At 32.9% G+C, this 22462-nt stretch overlaps 4 protein-coding genes and 1 long non-coding RNA gene across 6 annotated transcripts; 2 read left to right on the top strand and 3 right to left on the bottom strand.

Moving 5' to 3' along the window:
- On the bottom strand, nt 4731-8956 carry LOC104720474 (transcription factor TT2-like). The gene is made up of 4 exons (XM_010438372.2): nt 8734-8956; nt 8525-8654; nt 8298-8442; nt 4731-5138 (listed from the first exon to the last, which is right to left on the bottom strand). The coding sequence occupies exons 1-4, from the start codon at nt 8870-8872 to the stop codon at nt 4731-4733; spliced, it is 822 nt and encodes a 273-aa protein (XP_010436674.1). The 5' UTR covers nt 8873-8956.
- LOC104719260 lies at nt 7323-8138 on the top strand. The gene is made up of 2 exons (XR_756580.2): nt 7323-7414; nt 7529-8138. It is a non-coding gene; the product is annotated as an uncharacterized LOC104719260 (long non-coding RNA).
- Nucleotides 15515-17544, top strand: LOC104719259 (40S ribosomal protein S3-3-like). The gene is made up of 6 exons (XM_010437137.2): nt 15515-15612; nt 15706-15853; nt 15937-16108; nt 16725-16779; nt 16860-16991; nt 17120-17544. Exons 1-6 carry the CDS (start codon nt 15583-15585, stop codon nt 17327-17329), a joined length of 747 nt encoding a protein of 248 aa, XP_010435439.1. The 5' UTR covers nt 15515-15582; the 3' UTR covers nt 17330-17544.
- Nucleotides 17828-19899, bottom strand: LOC104719257 (protein MIS12 homolog). 2 transcript variants are annotated; one of them, XM_010437135.1, is made up of 7 exons: nt 19654-19899; nt 19491-19554; nt 19282-19401; nt 19103-19204; nt 18877-19015; nt 18138-18269; nt 17828-18043 (listed from the first exon to the last, which is right to left on the bottom strand). In XM_010437135.1, the coding sequence occupies exons 1-7, from the start codon at nt 19761-19763 to the stop codon at nt 17991-17993; spliced, it is 720 nt and encodes a 239-aa protein (XP_010435437.1). In that variant the 5' UTR covers nt 19764-19899; the 3' UTR covers nt 17828-17990. The 2 variants fall into 2 exon arrangements, with proteins under 2 accessions (XP_010435437.1, XP_019086753.1); XM_019231208.1 differs by lacking the exon at nt 19282-19401.
- Nucleotides 19994-22456, bottom strand: LOC104719258 (uncharacterized membrane protein C776.05). Its single transcript, XM_010437136.1, has 8 exons — nt 22294-22456; nt 22078-22197; nt 21914-21971; nt 21726-21826; nt 21537-21632; nt 21345-21438; nt 20819-21056; nt 19994-20515 (listed from the first exon to the last, which is right to left on the bottom strand). Exons 1-8 carry the CDS (start codon nt 22384-22386, stop codon nt 20158-20160), a joined length of 1158 nt encoding a protein of 385 aa, XP_010435438.1. The 5' UTR covers nt 22387-22456; the 3' UTR covers nt 19994-20157.

The following is a 22462-nucleotide window of genomic DNA, read 5'->3' as shown; positions in this document are numbered from 1 at the left end:
TTTTTTTTTTTTTTTTTTTTTTTTTTTTTTTTTTTTTTTTTTTTTTTTTTTTTTTTTTTTTTTTTTTTTTTTACTTTTTTTTGCCAAAATCCTTCAATTGTCGTCTTGACTTGTTTTTGTTTGTTAGATTCATTCAAGTGGGAAACTGAGATTTGAGAGTCTCCATTTTTGTGTGTGTTCTATTTAGTATAATTAACCTTTTTTTAATAATAGTTTATAAAATGGACTTTTATTGGAAAAAAATGGAGAAGCAAATAAATACCAGTTGCCAAGCTGTGGCCACCAAGGGGGAAAAAATTAAAAAAGTATCACTGTCCGACAAAAGCATTGTTAAATTTTTTTTATATCGCTTTTTTTTGTGTGTTATTTTAGGGTATTTTTCTTTTTTTTTTTAATTTAGTTAATAAATACATGATAGGGTGATTGAAGCGCATAATTCTGCTCCTAATGAATTTGCTTTTCGTGATTATGTTTTTCTTTCTGCATTTGGATGATGATGACTACTACCTCCGACTCTCGTTCAAGTCAAAAAAAAACAAGACACAAATCAGTTTTTTTTTTTTTTTTTTTTTTTTGTTTAAAGAGAGTCTAAGTGCGTAACTGAATCGCATTGAGTGCCCGCTTTTGATTTATTCTCTCATTAGCTGAGTATTAGTATTATGGTTGTTGAATATGTTGATTCTGGCCAGTTGCATATCTCATATTCTTATCGAACTTTTCTCGCAGCTGTCGCAATTTTTTGGGATCCTAGGTGGTTTAATGACGCGGTAAAGGATTGACATTAACAGATGATTGAATAATACTATAGTACTTGGATATTATTTGGAAGTGTTATCTATTAGACAATAAAGCTCTTGAATGTAAATGGATCTTCAAGATTAAATTTGCGACTGATGACTCAAGTCACTTGGGCGGTCTAATAAGACATATATCTTGTCATGTATCGAAATTGTCAAGACATATATTCCGACATTGATTACAATGAGACATTTCTCTCTGATTGCTAAAATAGTGTATATACATATTTTTGTTCAAGTGGCTACAACGCATAATTGAAAATTATACTAAATGAATGTTTATAATATTTTCCCTCATGGAAACCTTGATGAAGAAGTGAATATATACAAAGCCCCTCTTGGTTTTCACATATCGTCTTCCAATAATGTTTCTAAGTTCTAAATACTTTTGACGTTCTGAAATAAGCACGGTGGTGAGCTAGTTTTCCAAGTTTCTCGATACTTCGCTCACCGATGGATTTTTCCAATCTCTCTATGATCATTCATGCCCACATTGCTAATAATTTGGTTTTTGAAAAACAGACAAAGCACATTGAGATGTAGTGTTATTTTTTTCATATTCAACATGGGGTTATTGAAAAACATCATCTTCTTTTCTTTTTTTCTGCTAATCATGTATATATCATTATTAATAATGAAGTTTCAGGTTTTACAAAAAAAAGTGTTACCTAACGATAGTAGCCAAGCCAAAATAAAATAAAATAAGGTTACCAAAGAGTTGTGAAAGATTTGAGAGTTACTATCGAATCCAAAGAAGCATGAGCTTTCGCCAACGCTTCCTACACTTTCTCGAAGAGATGATGTTGCGAAGATATCACGATTAATCTTCTTGAATATATCTTGAGGAGCCACACGCTTGGAGTTGTGAAGGACATTGTTTCGTTGACGCCAAATGTTGTATAGGACTGCTTGAGCTGTCACTTTCCTGAGCAAGGATGAAGCTAATGAATGAGTTTCACTCGTTTCAAGAAACACTAGACATCCATAACCTACGTACATTCTGTAGTTTTGTGGGGTGGGGGATACTGGAAATCTTGTATATTCCTGTATAATATAGATATATATTGGAGATGCTCTAAATAAACACTTTTCTTCTTCTTATATCTTTTTTTTTTATTTGTATATTATTCTTTATCTTCTCTTTTCTCATGTGCAAATTTATAAATGCTTCATCGAAACCAGAAACCTATGCAGTAATTTTCTGAATAAATTAATAATGTCAAAATTATGATATTTGATTGATTTATAGATATATATTTAATTATTTTACCGTTAAGATTTTTCTCAAAATTCTACAAATATATGAGGTTACTAGTTTGATATAAGTAATATTAATATGTAAGATATCATTAAATTTGTAGTTCCTTTTTAATATTTAAAATCCTTTTTGGTGGTAAATAATAAAAAATATAGATGAATTTATTTATGCAAATGATACTGATAAATTTAAATTTAGGATTAACAACTAATAACTTATAAAACTATATCAAAATGAAAATGAGTTCTAAGTTAAAAACTAAAAGAGAAAATGGTCATTTAAATCCTGAATTTATGAGTTTTTGCCAAAAGAAGTATGAACTTTTCTAATAAGCCAAATTCACACACATGTTAACATACCTCTTAACGACGTTAAAAGACTGTTAGCGTGCAAACAATATCGTTATACAAATAGAAGAGAAAATCGATTTTGTAGGCCATGTGCAGTGGTGAGTTATCAAAAGAGTTTTTACCCATTAAAAATAATAAAAAGTAAGAGTGAGAAATAGTGAGAAGTGACAATCAATTCACAAATGAGAAATTTTAAAAACCCCATGAAAGACTATATTTTTTTAAGAAAATTTAAATAAAGAACTAAACTAAATAATTAATATTAAAATAGTATATTTGAGAGACGGTAGGAATCTCTCCTTACTGAAAATGCTCTTTAACGCTTTGTCCCCTCGTCCTTCTATTTACAAGGATGCAGAAGCTAACACCACATTGACGAAAAAGAATGAGATGCTGACAAAAATGAAAGTGAAGTAGACATAGATGTATTTAAGGCGATTCCTGAAATTGATTGGTTAATGAAACTTCTTGTAAGGTGTTGATAATTGGCTTTCCCGATTTGTTGCAGTTGGTAGAGATTGGAATTCATCAAAGAAATCGCTTTTTACCGCTCTAAGTCGCCCAAAATCGTCAAATTCCAAAGCTCTTTTCCGCGACTATTTGCGTTTGCGGTCGTTAGCGGGAAGTTAAAAAAGAAAGAAAAAATCACACAAAAAAACAAATCCAATATATATATATATAACTTTATATGTATTCATATTAACTCTAAACACTAATCATCCTCTTTAAATATTTAAATATGAATAATAATTTGTGTTTCATCATAAGTTTTATTTGTTTCTTTTTTGAATAATTATTTATGTCTCTTTAGTAATTATGTTATTCTTTTGTACTTCTTCTCCTATTATGTAAATTTTTTTAGCTAAAGACACAAAATTAAAAAACAAGAAATATTTTCTTATTTACAAATATTCAACCAATAGAAAAATATATTGCAGTATTTTTAATAGTCATAAACTATTAAATTAATATAAATTGTACATAGAAACCTATAAAAAAACTTTTAAAATGGAAAAAATAAAAGCTTAAAATCTTATATAATTTTTTTATAAATATATTTTTGTGTTTTTTAATACTTTTTATAATTGTAAATTATATTCATTTTGGGAATTTTTTATTTAACCGCTATCGCACTCGCTAATCAACTATTCATAAATCTCGTGTAGACACATTTATTTTCAACCGCTAAATCAATCATTCAATTTATCAATGCTTGAAACCGTAATTGTCTGTTTCTGCAAACTTTCGCTACCGTAATCACCAACGCTGAGTTGGAATCAGTCATGCCTAAAGAGTACCAAGACCAAGTTAAGGCGAGACAAACGTATCATAACATGCTCGAATTGCAAGAAAAAATGACACAATAAGTTAGGATGTAAAAACCCGAATGCTGAGTCTGAAGCTAAAAGACCAAGGGTCGACCAAGGAAAGAGCTGGTTAATTTTATTCTCACTACAGGAAATTGGGGTCTTTAGAGTCAGCAGCTCCATGTAGGTAAATCTCTCAGCATTTAAATATTTATAAAAAAAAAGGAAGAGAGAAGAGGAGAGAAGGCCAGAAACACAATGAGAAACGACTGATAATAGGTTTCTCATACTTAGCTTGGTTATTCATTTTTAAATTAATTTAAATTTAAAAATTATAAAATAATTAAAGTATTATATTTAGCATACCCATACGGTATCAAACCAATGAAGCTGCTCTTAATAGCACCTGAATATAAGTACCAAAGGTTAAAATCTAGTGGTAAGTTAAATCTAGTAAAAAAGTTTAGTATATATACCGACCACGCATGACTTTTAGAACAATCATCTACTATCTATTTGTATATATACGATGATTCCATAATTGAAAAGAACAAATTCCTTACAATTATGACCGTGCCTGCCTATAAATATAGACTATTCGTGTATATTAAAATGAAATTTCGTGATACAATATTGTAAAGTGGATTCTTATTACTAGGAACAAACAAACAACGCAAGTAGAAATTTATGGTAGGGTGGTTGTTAAGCGGTAGTTAGGCTATATAATAAAAGCTCTATCATTGGCGTATGCTCTAAATTAATTAAACAAAATGTTTCAAAAAATAAATAAGTCGTGCGTATTTGCAGTAATATAATTAAATAAATAAATATTATTAGGTTAAAGACAAAACTAATTTCCACAGCACTCGAAATTGTATAATTTATTTGTTTCTTTGGTCTCCTTATATAGTAAGTTAGAATTTTAGAAATTAGAAGCGTTCAGACACTGAGACACACATATACTTATGTCCGTATATCTAGAAAATTATGTAATACTATATAGATGTTTGCGGTAGGTTCAACAGTTGAAGTCTCCGAGCCAGTCTTCATCGTCGCCATGGTGATGATAAGAAGTGAAAGGTCTATTGAGATCGAGATTACCTTGAGCTGGAACCAAATTACCCAAAATGTCCTCAGACGAAACAAGAGATGTTACGTTTCCACAGTCCAAACCATCAAAATCGATCAAATCCGGGAATAAAAACTCCGACTGGATCCTATCGAAATCGAACTCGAGATCTCCCATCAAGGAAGATGACGTCCCACCTTGATCCATCATCTCTTGTTTTTTCAAAGGAAGTGGACTGATACTACTCTGCTTCTGAAGAGATAGATCGGAGACGAGAAGAGCCTTCGAGCACCTCATCGCCTTTGTACGTATAACACTACAAGAAAACATGCATTTTGAGACTATAGTTTGTGACTTCTTTTTTGGTCACAAATAATTGTAACGTTTTTAGGACGAATTTATGACTAATATACGATTACACAAACAACAGTGGCAAAACAGTCACAGAATTACGACGAACAGTTGTAGTCTGCAAATGGTCTCATATTTGTGACTACTATAAGACTATTAACTGACTATATCATTGTAGTCCTAAAATAGTCGCAATTTGTGACGAATTAGAGACGCTTGTTTTAGTCTGGAGTTTTAGTCACAAAAGTAGTCCCACATTTGCTACTTGTTTGTGACTTCAAGTGTCTTCACTATATCAATTTTTACTCGTTAAATTAAGAGGTCTTTTTTATAATTCTAGCGAGTGATTGCAGAAATCATATGTTTTTTGAAGGCTTTAAATTTTTGCGGTTTGTCTCATAAAATAGCGTTACAAAATAGTCACATTTTGAGACTATTTTGTTAATCATTTGGGACAATTATGTGATTAACTTGCTACTAACACCTAAGATTGTGACAAATTTGTTTCTTTTTACCAACGCTTGATAATTATTTATGTATATTCAACAGTAATGACGTATAAAATTTGTTAAAGTATTAAATTCTACATTAGTATGACTATTTTAGACACTGAATCATTATTATATCAAAAAGAAATCTAATTTCTAATGTTTAAGAAAATATATTTGCAACTTACATAACATATTAACATGTATAAGTATTACATGTGATTTCTATGTATTGTTTGTGATTGTTTTGTAATTTCTAACTTTACTTACCATATCAAGTTTTTTACTTATTAAACTTGTAGATAGTGGTTAGAAATCTAATATATATGTGTGATTGTCAAGTAATTTGTAAAATTTGGTGGCTCTTAAACTTAAAATTTGATATGTATAAGTTTGTGATTCATAATAGGGTCACAAAAGAGTTACACTTTGCGACTATTATACTAATACGGTAACATATTTGCGACTAGTTTGCCACCACTTTGCTACTAACACCTGAGATTGTGACGATTTTGCTACGTTTTACCAACGCCTAACGACTTTATTTATATATTCAACAATTGAGAATTGTAAAATATGTTAAGTTATTTGTTTCTACATAGATATGAACTACTTTAGACACTGAGTCATTATAATACCAACTAATTTCCTATGTTTTAAAAAATATTTGCAACTTATATAACATGTATAAGTATTACATGTGCTTTCCATGTATTGTTTGTGATTGTTTTGTAATTTCTAACTTTACTTACCATATCAAGTTTTTACTTATTAAACTCATAGATGGTTGTTAGAAATCTAATATGTGTGATTGTCAAGCAATTTGTAAAATCCGGTGGCCCTTAAACCTTAAATTTGATATGTATAAGTTTGTGATTAATACAATAGGGTCATAAAACAGTCACACTTTGTGACTATTTTACTAATACGGTCACATATTTGCGACTAGTATGCCATCACTGTGCTACTAACACCTGACATTGTGATGAATTTGCTACTTTTTACCAACACCTAATGAATTTATTTATATATTTAACAATAGAGAAATGTAAAATATGTTAATTTATTTGTTTCTACATATATATGAACTACTTTAGACACTGAGTGATTATAATACCAAAACACTTTTTGTTTCCAATGTTTAGAAAAAAATATTTTCAACTTACATAACATGTATAAGTGTTACTTGTTTGCCCAAAAAAAAAAGTATAAGTGTTACTTATGATTTTATGTAATATTTGTATGCATAGGTTTGGACTGTCAGTGCTTTTAAATGCTTATTGCCAATTTTTCTTAGATTTTTTTTAATTCTAATCATAATTATAAAACTCTAAACGAATAATATAATGTAACTTTGTGTATATATATATATACTCAAAACTGAAATCCATCACTTTTAAAAATAAAAGTGTTTTCTTTATAAATCTAATACTTTTTAAAATCATATCTAATACTTTTCAAAATCTAAACCCCCAATATCTAAATTATAATATTAAATGATAGCAAATTACCAAAATTTTATCAAAAAAAAGAAAAGAAAAATTTCTCATTGGCTAATCCTAAATGGCAAGGATTGTCATTTGGTTTATCATCCACCATTGATTGAGTTAATCTAACGGACCAAAATCATCTCTTGTTTTCCTTCCTTTCTTGTGCTCATCGTGTCTTCTTTCCTTTTCTCTAGAGAAAATATTTTTTTCTTTTTTCTCATCTTCTCTCTTTCCTTTGTTTTTACGGAGCTTAGAAACAGAGTATGTCTAAGGAGCTGTTGTTTTCACCGGACATGACACAAAGGTACAAGCTTTTCACCTTCTCTCTCTCTCTTTCTCAATCTGTTTATTTGCTTGAGATTGATTGAATCTGGAGAAATCATGTATGTTTTAATTATTTCTTTGATTTATATTTTAGGTTTCATCGACAGATCTGAAGAATTAGTGTCAACGACAACGTCGGAAGTGGTGGATCTGAAGACCCTTGTGTCAACGACGACGTTGGCGGTGGTAGATCTGAAGACCCTTGTGTCAACGATGACGTCGGAGATGGTGGTGGAAGTGGAGAACCACCGCAGATGCACACACTTTTTACGGTCGCCGCTACATTTTGAAGCTTCCGCCTGTTCACCACCAATACATCTCGATTTCTCTACCGTCACATCTCTAACCCTCCGGCCGCCGCCACTGTTTTGTTCTCCGTCGCCGCAGTAATACATCTCCGTCGCTATATATATTGATTATATAAAATGAATTTACGAAACAAATAAAAGCTATATTTAATTTATTTTTCTTGTATAATAAATTAATTTTTTTTTCTTTTTTCTTTTTCTGTGGTTCGTCGCAAAAAGGTCTGTAATATATGACTTTAGTTACAATCACAATTCAGTCTCAAATATACGACTATGAGTTAGTCACAAAACGTCGCTACAAATATATGTCCCTAATTAGTCTCTAAGATATGACTACGTATTACAGTCCTAATGTAGTAGCAAATTTAAGACCATAAAATGAGGTCACAGAGTTGTCGGTGTTTTGTGACTATGTTGGGACCAAAATATTTTGCGACCAATTTTTAACGACCATTTAAAACGGTTGCAAAACAGTCGTATATAGTGTATTTGCGACCAATTTGGGACTATTTTTGGAGTCTCAAACAGCTTGTTTTCTTGTAGTGTAACACGGACATTATTCTCGTTCTTGGTCGAATGTTTTATACGTTTCGGTGGGTTGGTTTGAGTTTTGGGAAGTCTTTTGCGGAGGTTCGAGTTCCAATGGTTCTTTATTTCATTGTCTGTTCGGCCTGGAAGCCTCCCAGCTATCAACGACCATCTGCGTTAATTATCGATCGTACATGTCATGTAACAAATAGTTTTACTACAAAAAGAAAATTTCTATGTGTTTTGGTGAAAACCTGTTTCCAAGGAGATTATGGAGACGGATTATGAGTTCTTCTTCATCAGATGAGATGTTTCCGCGCTTTATCCCGGGTCTTAAGTAGTTCTTCCAACGGAGTCTACAGCTTTTGCCACATCTCTTGAGCCCTTTTGTGTGTTCAAAAGACAATAATTGTAGGTAGAAGATATGATGAAACTATGAATAGATAGATAGATAAATTCGTACCAGCTTGTTTTGGGAGAACGCTCCACTTGCCTTCACCATGAGTCGTGATGTAATCTCTAAGGGTCTTGTCTTCATGATCAGTCCAAGCTCCTCTGTTTAACTCCTCTCTCTTCAGAGCATTAGTCGCTCTCTTTCCCATTCTCTCTCTTGTGGTTGTGGCTGTGGTTGGTACAAATTGTCTTTAGTGTTGTGTTGAGAATAGATTCTGTTTTTTTTTGTGTTAGCTGAGTAAAATCTTTATAGGGGAGTTGTTGCAAATGTCCGTACAGCAGTCGCTTTCAAAAACCCTCTGTCACACACACTTTGAAGTTTGAATGCTTTTCTCACCTGGTAATAATTAAGCTTTCGTGAAATAATTCTGCGGAAGATTTTAACATCAACAACTTTTAATATGGTAAGTGTGAAAAGTGTTAAGAGCAGTCATCTACTTTTTTAAAACAAATACAAATGCAGTAAACTAAGTAAAGTATTCCATTTCAATAGGCTAAAGTCGGTTGTAATGTCATTATACTCATGTTGATAATCTAGATATATATAAGTAAATTAGACCCGCGTATAATCGAATTATTGTTAAGAAATATGAACATATTTATCAAGTATAATCGAATGTGGTCAAAATTATCATTTGTTTTATACTTGTAAGTTGACCTAAAATTATATAAACATTTTTGGTTAACTTAACTTTAAAAATTAATTTTTTAAAATGCAGCATTTCTAATTATCTTATAAATATAGAAATATAACACTATTTGTAGTAATGTTATACGTATTATTAAATAATCAAATATAAATGTTGGCCTACTTAAAATTTTAAGAGATATACCTTAGATTAGTACTATTTTAGGTTTTTGTTCCAAAAATTAACACAAACATTCACATTTTCCAAAAGTAGCATTTTTATTATATTAATTATATCTCTTAAATTAATTAGTAAATATCTTTTTGTTCTTCGTCTCTATCTTCTCATGGCATCGTCTTCCTCCAGCAATCATCATCTCCAGCATCTCCACCAATCATCGTCTTCAGCATCGCATTCATCCAACAATTGTCTTCTCGATTTTAATAGGTAATGAATAATATTAAACAAACCTCAATATCTCTTTTACCAAAAGCGATAGCAAAGACAGACGTGTAACCAGAATTAGATAGTAGCTTTCTTCTGGAGAGAGCGCGTTGTTCTTCGGACGTCGACACCACCGTGAATGATTAAACTGAGATCTCACCGGAGACAAAATCTGTCACTCCAAATTATGTTATTAAAATTAAAAGCAAAACAAATCTGATTCGATGATTCAATGATAATGGAATTAGACTATTATTCATGAATTGATAGATTTCACAGAGATCAATGTATTCGTATTGATCTAGGGGAATCAAATTTTTGGTCCAATTCAAGGAAGTCTTCCTGAATTGTATAAAATCCTTCCCAAATTTCACACAATCCTTCCTGAAATTCAATGACAGCTAAAATAAAGTGTTAACAGAAACATGTGACACTGTTATGATGCAGAAACTGTTGATATGTCATAAGGTTTTCTGAAGGAAAGAGGATAGATTTGCATGGTGAAATCTCAACTCCTAGTAGTGATAGCAACACTAAAAGAAGAGTGTCTCAGATTAGTTATGTGGACATTTTTGAGAATTGGTTTTCTCAAGACAATGAGAAAAAGCTTTACTTCATGTTAAGAATTGGTAGTTATTTAGCTTGCTATGAGTTTTTAAATTGTTTTGACTTGGTAGTGTTTCTTGGGGTTTTAAGGTTAATAAATTTGGTAGTGTTGTACAGAAATAATTTAAATGTGGGGTGATATATAAGATATATATATTTTTGAAATTAGTGCTATTTTTGAAAATTGTCCAAATTTTAAAATAGACTCAAATTATTCATCGAAGACTTAGATTTTGATGTATTATGTATTAAAAATATCGAGTGACAGAAAGAGTTATATATTACATATTATTTTCAATTTCAGAAAATTGACAAGCATTTCTTAGAGATTAAAGTTAAAATTGCAAAATGGCGATTTGAATAATTTTATTTCCAGAAAATATTTATTCGAAATTACATTTTATTCATTTTTCTTACATCAGATTTATTTTAGGGCAATTCTCAAAAATAGCACCAATTTCAATTTTTCTTCGAAACTTAGCACACATTTTCATATTTTCCAAAATTAGCACACATGTTTTAATTAAATACTAAAACACTAAATTATAATTAATTCACTATGATTCTTTTACGCCCTTTCTTCTTCTTCCGCCATAGACATTGACGACAACGATTTTCTATTTGCTTCGTCAAATTAAATTTTTTCTTCATTCATGGTGTAAGAATCCAACACCATAGTTTAGTGTGTGCCTCTCAGTTACGTGCCCGCAGTGGTGGTGATGGTTTCGTCGATTCGTAAAGCGGCGGCGGTGATGATGTCGAAAAGAAAGGCAGAATTGTTAGAGATAAGATCAAAGACTACTGAGCAGTTAAAAGAGATCTGAATCATGTATCGATATGTTCAGCTTTTTCAAGCTGATCCCAAATCAGTAGGTTAATCATCCTTTTGTCTTTTTTTTTGCTATTCATCCTTCTCGATTTCGTTTATTATGTTTGATTTGGGTCTCGAGTTTTTCTCTTGAAAACTTTTCATAAACCTGGTAATTGATTTGAATCTCCTCGTGTTGGTCGCAATCTACATGTATTTGATATTTGGATTTGATTTTTTTTTTGTGGTGCAGACTCGGTATGTGATGAAGTATAGACATTGTGATGGCAAGTTGGTACTCAAGGTTGTTGATAACAAAGAGGTAATTAAATGTGTCTTCTTCTCTATGATCAATGCTTGTTGGAGTTTATTTTATACTTCTCTCAATTGGGGAGATAAGAGTATGTAATTCAAAATTTGCTTCAGTTAGCTTCTGATTACAAGTTAGTAGTAGTATTGCAGTAGCTGTAGATTAAAGTATGCTTGTTCTCATAATCATTGTATCTAATGCAAGACATGATGTGTTTGGCTCTTATTATTGTGGTAACATTGATAGTTCATGTGGTAATTAACTTTGTAGAGACACATATATGGTTAGAAAGAATTGGAGTTGCAGTAACACTCAGAATCAAAGACGAGCGGTGCTGATACAAGATCGAAGGCTTTCAGTTGCCATATACAAGGAATTGGTGCTTATTGAGATTGAAGTATTAACAGTTTGATTCTTTGTATTCACATGGTCTTTGTTTTAGCATTAGGATTTTGGATATTAAAGATAGTTTGTATGGTTTTCACCACAAAACTTGTTTTAAAACATATTCAGGAAGGTTTTGTATTAATTATCTCAATATTTTGATAGATAGCTATGTTTTCACCGGTAAACATATAAGAAGGATTTGAATATAACATTCAGGAAGGATTCTCATATATTTATGAATGGTTTCTTGAGTTTAAGGAAGACCTTCATGAAGAAAAAAAAACATTAGGAAGGAGTCATTGACGTTTTGGAAGAACTCCTTGAAATTTAGGTAGTCTAATTAAAATTTAGGAAAGTCTCCTTAAAATTTAGGAAAAAGTCATTGACGGCTAGAAAGATCTTCCTAAAACATCATGTTGGATATTTCTATTTGCTATTTTTATTGTAAAACACCTATATGTGCACAAAATCAAATCATTATACATCACTAATGGAGTATTTGTGATAAAATAAGTCAAAACACATATAAAGAGAATTAAAAACACAAATTTAAGAAAATTTAGGAAGGATTCCATAGCTTTTAGGAAGACATTCTTGAATTTAAGGAATACCTTCCATAATGACGAACTCAAGCTTCCACTCAAGTGCTCATTTTCTCATCTTCATCATCAACTCTCTGCTTTGTTCTTGAAATATTTGTCATTATGTATATCATCAATCACTTAACTTTAGAGCTGATAACCTTATTCAACAACATGATCAGTCTATGAATTCATTTTTCATTATAACAATACTCAAGAGATCCTTTATCTTATAAATCACAAGTCACTTGGCCAACAAAAATCTGACACATGACATTTTAAAAAAATAAAATACAGAAAATTCTTTTTTCCCCATTTTTAAAAACACGAGTTCCCGTTTTTGTAAATAAGAAAATCAAAATTTGTTGTAGAGGAGTTCCTATAATATCTCACACACTCTTTCACGATTTGACCATCTTTTCCAACCGTTTAGTCTTTACACTGTCAATAAAAACTCACGAAATGTAACTCAAAGCTTTATGTTTATTTGAATTACTTTGCTCACTTTTCTATTTATATATTCCTACCTGAAAAAAAGTTGCACATCTTCACTTCTTATATGTACCATCAACTCATGTGACAGGACTCACAACACCATTCTTATTTCACTTTTTTATGGATTCGTGAAGTTGTGTCCCATTACAAAAAAGATTCAGGTAAAGATACCAGTTTGTTTTGTTTGTTTTAATTTGGTAAAATGTTAATTCCTTATCAATTTTACTAGCATATAAGGAAAAAAAACTCGAATTCATCCATTTTTTTTTTGTTTCTCACAGATTTTTTTCTTTAAATGACTTAGGAGATGCAGATGAAAGAAACTAATACCATTTTCCAAAAACAAAGTGATCTGCGTGACAAACCTGGAGATAATCGATTTATTTAAAATGAAGGCTGATTTCTAATCTTATTTTTGCGAGCGTTCATTTTTTCTAAAAAAATTTCAATTATTCTCAGCATTTTCTTTTCTTACGCTCTATTTTTAATATCAAAAATAACATTTTTAATTTTTTTGGCTTGATTTGCAGAAAAGATGGTTGTTGAAAGTTTCTTCGATTTTTGAGAATTCTTCCAACTTCAAGGTTGTAACCCATGAGAGCATAAACAAAAGGTAACTAATTATGATCTCTATCATTCTTAAACAATTTGTCACTCAGCTTCGAACAAAAAATAATGATGAACTCTATATTCTTTGTATTTTCTCTTATACGAGAGCTTATGATCAATATATTTATGTTAATTGTTAACTCATTAAGCAAATCGATATATAATTAGTTCTTTCATGTCTCATAAATCACTTCACCTTTTCAATATAAATCATGAAAAAATACAATATAATTAAGGTTTTAAGAAAATATGTCAATGTAATCTCAAGTTTAATTTAGAAAATTGGAACGTTTTTATTTGTCGTACTTTAGATCCAAATTTTGTTTTAATCCACTAGAATTGTTTTTAATTTTTTTTTACATAATTCATCATTAACATATATTAACATTTTTATTCATTCATTCATATAAAATCAATCTAATTTTATTTTCCCGTACGTAGTACGGGGTAAGATACTAGTATCTTATATATCACCCCACATTTAAACTAGTTCTGTATAATACTACCAGATTCATTAACCTTAAAACCCCAAGAAACACTACCAAGTCAAAACAATTTAAAAACTCATAGCAAGCTAAATAACTACCAATTCTTAACACAAAGTAAAACTTTTTCTCATTGTCTTGAGAAAACCAATTCTCAAAAATGTCCACATAACTAATCTGAGACACTCTTCTTTTGGTGTTGCTATCACTACTAGGAGTTGAGATTTCACCAAGCAAATCTATCCTCTTTCCTTCAGAAAATCTTCTGACATATCAACAGTTTCTGCATCATAACAGTGTCAGATGTTTCTGTTAACACTTTATTTTAGCTGTCATTGAACTTCAGGAAGGATTGTGTGAAATTCAGGAAGGATTTTATACAATTCAAGAAGACTTCCTTGAATCGGACCAACAATTTGATTCACCTAGATCAATACGAATGCATCGATCTCTGTGAATTTAGTATCTATCAATTCATGAACAATAGTCTAATTCCATTATCATTGAATCATCGAATCAGATTTGTTTTGCTTTTAATTTTGATAACATAATTTGGAGTGACAGATTTTGTGTACGGTGTGATCTCAGTTTAATCATTCACGGTGGTGTCAACGTCCGAAGAACAACACGCTCTCTCTAGAAGAAAGCTACTATTTGATTCTGGTTACATGTCTGCCTCCGCTGTTGCTTCTGGTAAAAGAGATATTGAGGTGTGTTTAATATCATTCATTACCTATTAAAATCGAGAAGACGATTGCTGGATGAATACGAAGCCGAAGACGATGATTGGTGGAGATGCTGGAGATGATGATTGCTGGAGGAAGGCGATGCCATGAGAAGATAGAGACGAAGAAGACGAAGAACAAAAAGATATTTACTAATTAATTTTAGAGATATAATTAGTATAATAAAAATGCTACTTTTGGAAAATTTGAATGTTTGTGCTAATTTTGGAACAAAAACCTAAAATGGTGCTAATCTAGGGTATATCTCTTTATTTTATGAGAAATACTCTAAAATAGCACTAAAACAAGTTTTATGGACAACTATAGGACAAAATCCATAAATTTCCAAAAATAGTACTATTTAACATATTAAAATATTTAAAATTAATTTTTAGAATTTTGTTTTTTAGGTTTGGATTATCAATTTCACATTTAGGGTATAGTTTTGAGGAGTAAGATTTAGTATTTTGAATTTAGGATTTAATTTTAAAAGATTAATCGGTGCTAATTTTGGAATTTTAGAGATGTTGTGTTAAGTTTTTGGAAAAAAACTATTTTAATATTATTTTGAGAATCTCCCTTATTTTATTCGGTCTTGTAATTTACATTATTAGAATTTTTATTCCTTATAATGGGCCAATGAAGGCCAAGAAATGGGCCTATAAAGGCTGGGCCTTACTCTTGACTTTATATATCCACACTATTTTATCATTTCACTCCTTTCACTCATCTCAGAAACTAGGGTTTTAGTCTGTAGCCACCGGAAGCTCTGCGACAAACATGGCGACCCAGATCAGCAAGAAGAGAAAGGTGAAATCTTTATCCATCCCCTCTCTTTCTCTATACCAATGTATCGTGTTTTGAGCTTCACACGGATTAAGTGTCTTGAGTTTTTTTTTGTAGTTCGTAGCCGATGGTGTGTTTTACGCTGAGCTCAATGAGGTTTTGACCAGAGAGCTTGCTGAGGATGGTTACTCTGGTGTTGAGGTCCGTGTCACTCCTATGCGTACTGAAATCATCATTAGAGCCACTCGTACTCAAAACGTTCTTGGTATGTTGGTTCATTTTCGTTAATCTTTGCTCAGTTTCACTAGATTTTTCTATCTCTCTTGTTGATACTCTGTTTCCTTTTAGGTGAGAAGGGAAGGAGGATCAGGGAGTTGACATCTCTTGTACAAAAGAGATTCAAATTCCCTCAGGACAGTGTTGAGCTTTATGCTGAGAAGGTCAACAACAGAGGTCTCTGTGCTATTGCCCAGGCTGAGTCTCTACGTTACAAGCTTCTTGGTGGTCTTGCTGTCCGTAGGTATGACACGTTTCTATTGCTGCGTCCTTTTGTAGCTACCGTTGAGGTGTTGATTTGTTAGCTTGCTGTTTGTATATGCGCATTATGAAGTGTTTATGTTTAAGAATTATGATTTGTTAGCTGCGCATTATGATTTGTTAGCTGCGTCCTTTTGTAGCTACCATCAGGATTGCTGTTTAAGAATGTGTTTATGTATGAAGTGTCTTTAATATCTTTTTCTAGATGTGGCTTAAAGCATGTCAAATTGTGGTGCGTAGGCTATGTGTTAATGTTGTCTAGCTATGTATCAATCCAATGTCATTTTCTATTCATGAAGAATTACAAACTGCGTATCGAATATTGTGTATTGGTAAACATGTTTTGCTGCTGATCGAGCATCAATATTGGACTAGGTGTTGGCTGCGTCCTGTAGAACTAGTGTAGTGAGTTATTCTTATTTACTTACTACCTTCGATTATCGCAATAGGTATTGGGTTTGAATTAGTTTCTTAGGTATTCAAATCCTTGAACCTGTCAGGCTCGTCTTAAATATGATAATATTCTCCTAAATCTGGTTTTAACGTGTTCTTCTCCTCATCTGATAATGTTAATACCGCTGTGATCTCTTGTTTCATAGGGCTTGCTATGGTGTATTGAGGTTTGTTATGGAGAATGGAGCCAAAGGATGCGAAGTGAGTAAAAACCCTACTGTTGTCTTTTTCGTCCACTATACCTATACAGTGTTCTTATCGTTTTACCAAAATGCTTGCAGGTCATTGTGAGTGGAAAACTCCGTGCTGCACGTGCTAAGTCGATGAAATTCAAGGATGGTTACATGGTTTCCTCAGGTCAACCAACCAAGGAATACATTGATGCTGCAGTGAGACATGTTCTTCTTAGACAGGTCAGTTCTTCTGATTGTCTGAACTTTTGTAATACTGAGCAACATATAACTTGGAAATCCGTTGCTTGAACCAATTTTATATCTAGAGATCTCTTGTGTAACCCGAGTCTGGTTAATCGCATGTGCAGGGTGTGTTAGGCATCAAGGTGAAGATCATGCTTGACTGGGACCCCAAGGGAAAACTAGGACCGATGACACCATTGCCTGATGTTGTTATCATCCATACACCAAAGGATGAAGATGTTAACGTCGCGCCTGCTCAGGTTGTTACTCAGGCTGCGCTTATGCCAGAAGCTCCATTAACAAACACAGATTATCCAGCAATGCCAGTTGCTTAGAAAGCCTTTTTGCGTTCTGGGTTAGTAGTATTCAATGGGGATGGTTCTCTTTTTTTCTATGGGACAGTACTAGTTTTCTCATGTTATTCTAATATAAGTTCTGGAGTTTGAATCACATCAAGGAGGATATAAGTTTGTGTTTTCGTATTCGTTTGTTTAAAATCTGTTGTATCGATTAGACAATTTGCCTTCTTTATTAAAATTCTTTTTAAATATTTGAGTTAAAAACTGTTAAGCTCACTGGTCAAAACCACCATGCGTGATGGAGAGTTAAAGCGGGTATTTTTTTCTTTTTTTTGGGGGTTAAGTTCTTTACCCTTTTCTGAGTTTTCTCATTACAACTTTTTAAAAAAATCAGCAGACCTCTTTCAGTTGCAGAAAAACAAAATACCAAATAAACAGGGATTTCAACAACTTTTTCAAATGGAATTTTGCAAATTAGAAACTTTTCGTAATAGATAAAATGAGGCAGGGATGAAAATGTTAAAAAATGAGGCAGGGATGAAAATGAGCAACTTTACTGAACTTTTTAATGAAACATTTGAAGCCAGGACAATGACCCGTTTGGTAAGGCTGAAACGACGAAGTCTTTAAAGAGCAGATATCAAGTCAGCTAGGAGACATTATCCTTGACAAATCACAATTGTTTTCCTGCACAGGTTTACATCTTCCTTAACTCGGCCTGAAACTTTTCGAGGTCTTCAAGCTTTCCATCTGAGAACCACATAACATGAAGGAAGATCATAAGCATGCAACATATTTTATTATTCTAACTATGTAATATCACAACAATGTTAAATCTTGTTACCAGAAGTCATTGCCGAAAACTCTTTGCCATGGTTATTCAGCCTCTCTACTTTAGCGCTTTCACTAGCTTTCATTCTTCTTGTTTTCAGCGTATCGACCTTTGCACGAAGTTCTGATGCAACTTTTGTCATCTCTGCAAAACACCAATATTTGAGATGCAAGTAATCTCTAATCATACTATGAACAATCAAGCAAACAAAGGTATTCCTGAGAGAGAAATAAAAAGGAAAAAAATGGACTACCACTACCTGCTAATATGTGCCAAATAATATAATCCTAAACGAGATCAGGTAAATCCCATCAAAACCGTTTAGAAATATATCTCCAGAAGATGGTAAGGACTAAGGTGATATCATATCTACATTTAGCTAGAAGCAAAAAAAGAAAAAAAAATGTCGATTTGGTCGTGTTCATGACTAACAGACTAAGTGGAGAACAGTTTTCAGGGTCATCAAGAGCTAATATATAACGTAACTAGCTAATTTCATTGAAGTCAATCAAGAGATCTTAATATACCAATGACTAACCAAGTGAGACCAGGACATAACTCAAAATACTAGCTAACCGCGGAAAAATGTCAATTTGGTCATGTTCAAGACTAACGGGCTAAGTGGAGAAGAGTTTTCAGGGTCATCAAGAAAGAACTAAAATATAAAACATAGCCAACTCATTCCATTGAAGTGAATCGAGAGATCTCAATATTCTCACAACGACTAAATAAAGTTTACATCTGGGATTACCTTTGAACATTTCACCAACAGAAGACTCATCATAAAGCTCCAAAGCCTCATTAACGAGCCTCACAGACTGTTCCCTCGAAACAGAAGCTCTTTCTAAAGCCTGGAGCTCAGAGTCGAGTTCAGCAGACCTCTTTCCTACCTAAATCACAAAAAATATCTCACTTAAAAAGAAACGAAAAAGTAAGAGAACAAAGATCAAAAGCATCAGTTTTTTTTTGTGTCTCACCAAATTAAGCTTATCCCTTAAAGAATCCAGTTGTGCATCCAAATCCTGGTCATAAAACCCATCTTTCATTTCCTGGTCAGAGTAAACAGACGACTTCTCCTCCTGAAAAAAAAATATGAATCAGCAAATCACACTATACTAGCGAGCAGAGACAATGAAGGAGATATAATAAGACTCGCAGTCTTTGGCAGAACAAAACCATCAGGAACTGCAAAACAGTATTTAAGACAATAGTCTTCCCACATCTCCATACGCTTGTCCATAACCGACTGAACCAAACCACGAACACGTTCTATACCCTAAAATAAAAAAAATGTGACAAAGAGTAAGAAATGCTTTAGTAGCCGAACAAGAATCAGATGAAATCACCACCCATCATAACACTCACGTTTGATAAATCTTGGGACTTTGTTGAATCAGATCCATCAATTTTGAGAATTTTGGATGCTTCTCTGCACAATGTAACCATACAATCAAAACCCAAAAACCCCTTGCTTACAAAAAAAAAAAAAGCTTGGGCTTTAGTGAAGCCATTTAGAGAAGGAACTCACTGGCCATAGAATTCAAAGGCTGCGTCGACGTAATCTTCGATGGTGTTAATAGCTTCGTTGATGAAAAGCTGAGGATTTAGACCCATGGACTCGCTTTTGCTGCCTTCCATTTTTTTTTTTTAGTTTCTCGAACTCAGAAACCCTAATTTCGGAAGGCGAATTTGAATTTTCAGTAAGAGCTGTCTTTTTTTTTTTTTCTTTTTTAATTTTCGCTATTGGGATGTTATGTTATTTGTTTCCTTATCATTCTCTGCAGATCTTGTAGTTATTAGGCTTGGTGGCTATGTTTATGTCCCCTGTAATTGTTCTCAAAGTTCATCTCTTCGTGGTACCAAAAAAGGAAGCTACAAGTTCATTCACATTAAACTTTTAAAATGATGGGTACCAAACAAGAGAAACAACAAATCTTTATAGAACAAAAAAGAAAGACCAATCATGATTCTGGCATGCCTTTTGAAAACTTCATTTTTTACATGTACTTTTTCTTTCTGTTATAACACCCCATCATGTTTCAGTAGATATTGGCTCATTCTGACTCGGATGTGACTCAGGTTCATGATGCGGTAGCTGCTCCTCTATTGGCTGCATCTCTGCTTTCTTCTTCTTCTCTTTCTGGATCACTTGCCGAGGCATCACCTCTAGTAAAAAGCTCCCTCCGTTCCACACTGCCGCCGAAATCTTTAGGATCTGAAAGATCACGTGCAGTCTATAAGATAGGAAGATCGGTACGGTCAATGCCATGGTTGCCACCGTGAAGATGGCCTGGAATAGGATGTACATCCATATACGGTTCTGATCCCCTAGCATACCGCTCAGCTGCCACAACTTATTGTTTGCCTTTTCAGCTTTCTTCGACAGCTCTCTGCACAGACCAGAGGATTTCATCAGACAGGTTTAGTCTATGGTAAGAGACATTACTGTCTTGTCGCCTTAGTTTTGAAATATCAATTTAAATCTGGCTTGACACATAACTACCAATTTTAAACACACAAACAATCACCAATTCAAGATAATCTCAGACCAAGATGATATTTAACTAGACGAAGGAGCTACTGGACGTTTGGACCTATAACATTTATTCAGTAACTGATCATGCATTCAACATTAACATACTGCCAATCTGAGGGGTCCAAATTACAAGAGACAGATGTATCAGGGATGATACCTGTAAGAAGTCATAACTTCAGGATCTCTCAGGAGCCTCTGCCTACGCAGGACATTGACGATTAGAAAATAGAGCACTTGCCAAAGAGTATAAACGACTAAGGGGATGAGAAACAGCCATGTAAAAAGGTAAGCTTTGTCTTCCACATAAGGCCATGAAGCCCTACGATCAGTGCCTACAGGGTGCATTGCTGCAAATGTCGCTGGATTCCACCACCTAATCGTGAAGAACACGAGCCCTGAAACCAAAGTCATTGTAAGACTAACTAATCAAGGAGAGAGAGCTTAAGCTTCAATAACTCGTCTGCATTATTCATGGCTTTTACTGCTTAAACAAATCTTATCCAAGGTATGTAACAGAGAACCATGTGATTACGTGTACAGGATACAAAATCCTAAACAAGATTGAGAGGGGAATAAAAAAGCAAAGATCTAATATTTTTAATCAAAGCCATCAACTTAAGCACTACGAATCTCTAACATTTCTTAGTCAACACTGAAAGTTATAAGAAGATTGTATAACTCACCAGGCAGGAGATGTATAAGAACACTAACAATCTTATCCGGGGAGCTAAAAACAAGACTGCAACGCCAGACAATAATAGCCCACGCCAACGGTCCCTGAGCACAAGACACAACCAATTGATAAATCAGCACACACACAGTGACAAAAAAGAATCTCATACATGTGTCCATGTAATTAAAAAAAAAAAGCATACCTCTGCAAAGGAAAAGCAAACCATGAAAAGCTTTTCATTCTTAGGATAGAGAAGAAGATCAACCAAGAAGATTGTGTTGGCATAGTAGCAAAAGTCCTATCACATACAACAACAACAACAACTGTTTAATCAAAATACAATTTCTTTTATCCCAAAACCTAACAAGGGTGTGTGTGTAAGAGACATTACCAGAAGATAATAATGCCATTTCTTAAACCTGTAATAAATCCATCTCAGAGGAACAAAGATCACATAAAATAAGCAATAAACTAGAGGTATATCCTGAGGCCCTGAGAACCAAAAAAACATCATCAATCTTTTAATTCTGACAACAACAACAACAAAAGGAGAATAAACATCAAAATCACATTTCTTACTTGCACCAAGTAGGAAACAAAAACCTCCAAATCCAAGCACACCAACGAGATGTGTCACCTGTTTAAACATTTACAGAACAAAAAAAAACATTGTTTCAAAATGAAAGAACTAGACAAAAAAAAAACACAAACATGAAACAAAATGAATAAAGAAAAGAGATAACCTTATTAATGAATCTCTCATGTTCTTCGGCTTGTTTAGCGATCTTAACGGCTTGTTTCGACAAGATCTCACGCGTTTGCACCGCTTGTTTAGACAGCAACTCTCTTGTCTGAACAACTTTCTGTCATTAACAAAAAAATTGGCGCAGAAGTCAAAATCCAAAAATCGGAAAAAAAAAAAAAGGAATGAAATGGTGAAAATCGGATTCCTCATGAACCTTTGATCGATCCTTGAAACGTTGTTTGACAGCATCGAATGAGTCTATTCCATTAGAGTTTGAATCTTCAGAGAATTCTTCGTTGCTCGCCATTATTGTGGTCAGATTGCTGTAGAAAGCTTTTTGTCGTTTTAGCGAGAAGAATCTGAATTTTTTTTTTTTTTTTTTT

The sequence above is a fragment of the Camelina sativa genome, chromosome 10 (assembly GCF_000633955.1).
Source record: "Camelina sativa cultivar DH55 chromosome 10, Cs, whole genome shotgun sequence".
NCBI classification, from domain to species: domain Eukaryota; kingdom Viridiplantae; phylum Streptophyta; class Magnoliopsida; order Brassicales; family Brassicaceae; genus Camelina; species Camelina sativa.
The sequence above is the reverse complement of the archived record's forward strand: the minus strand, read 5'-3'. Positions and strand labels throughout refer to the sequence as shown.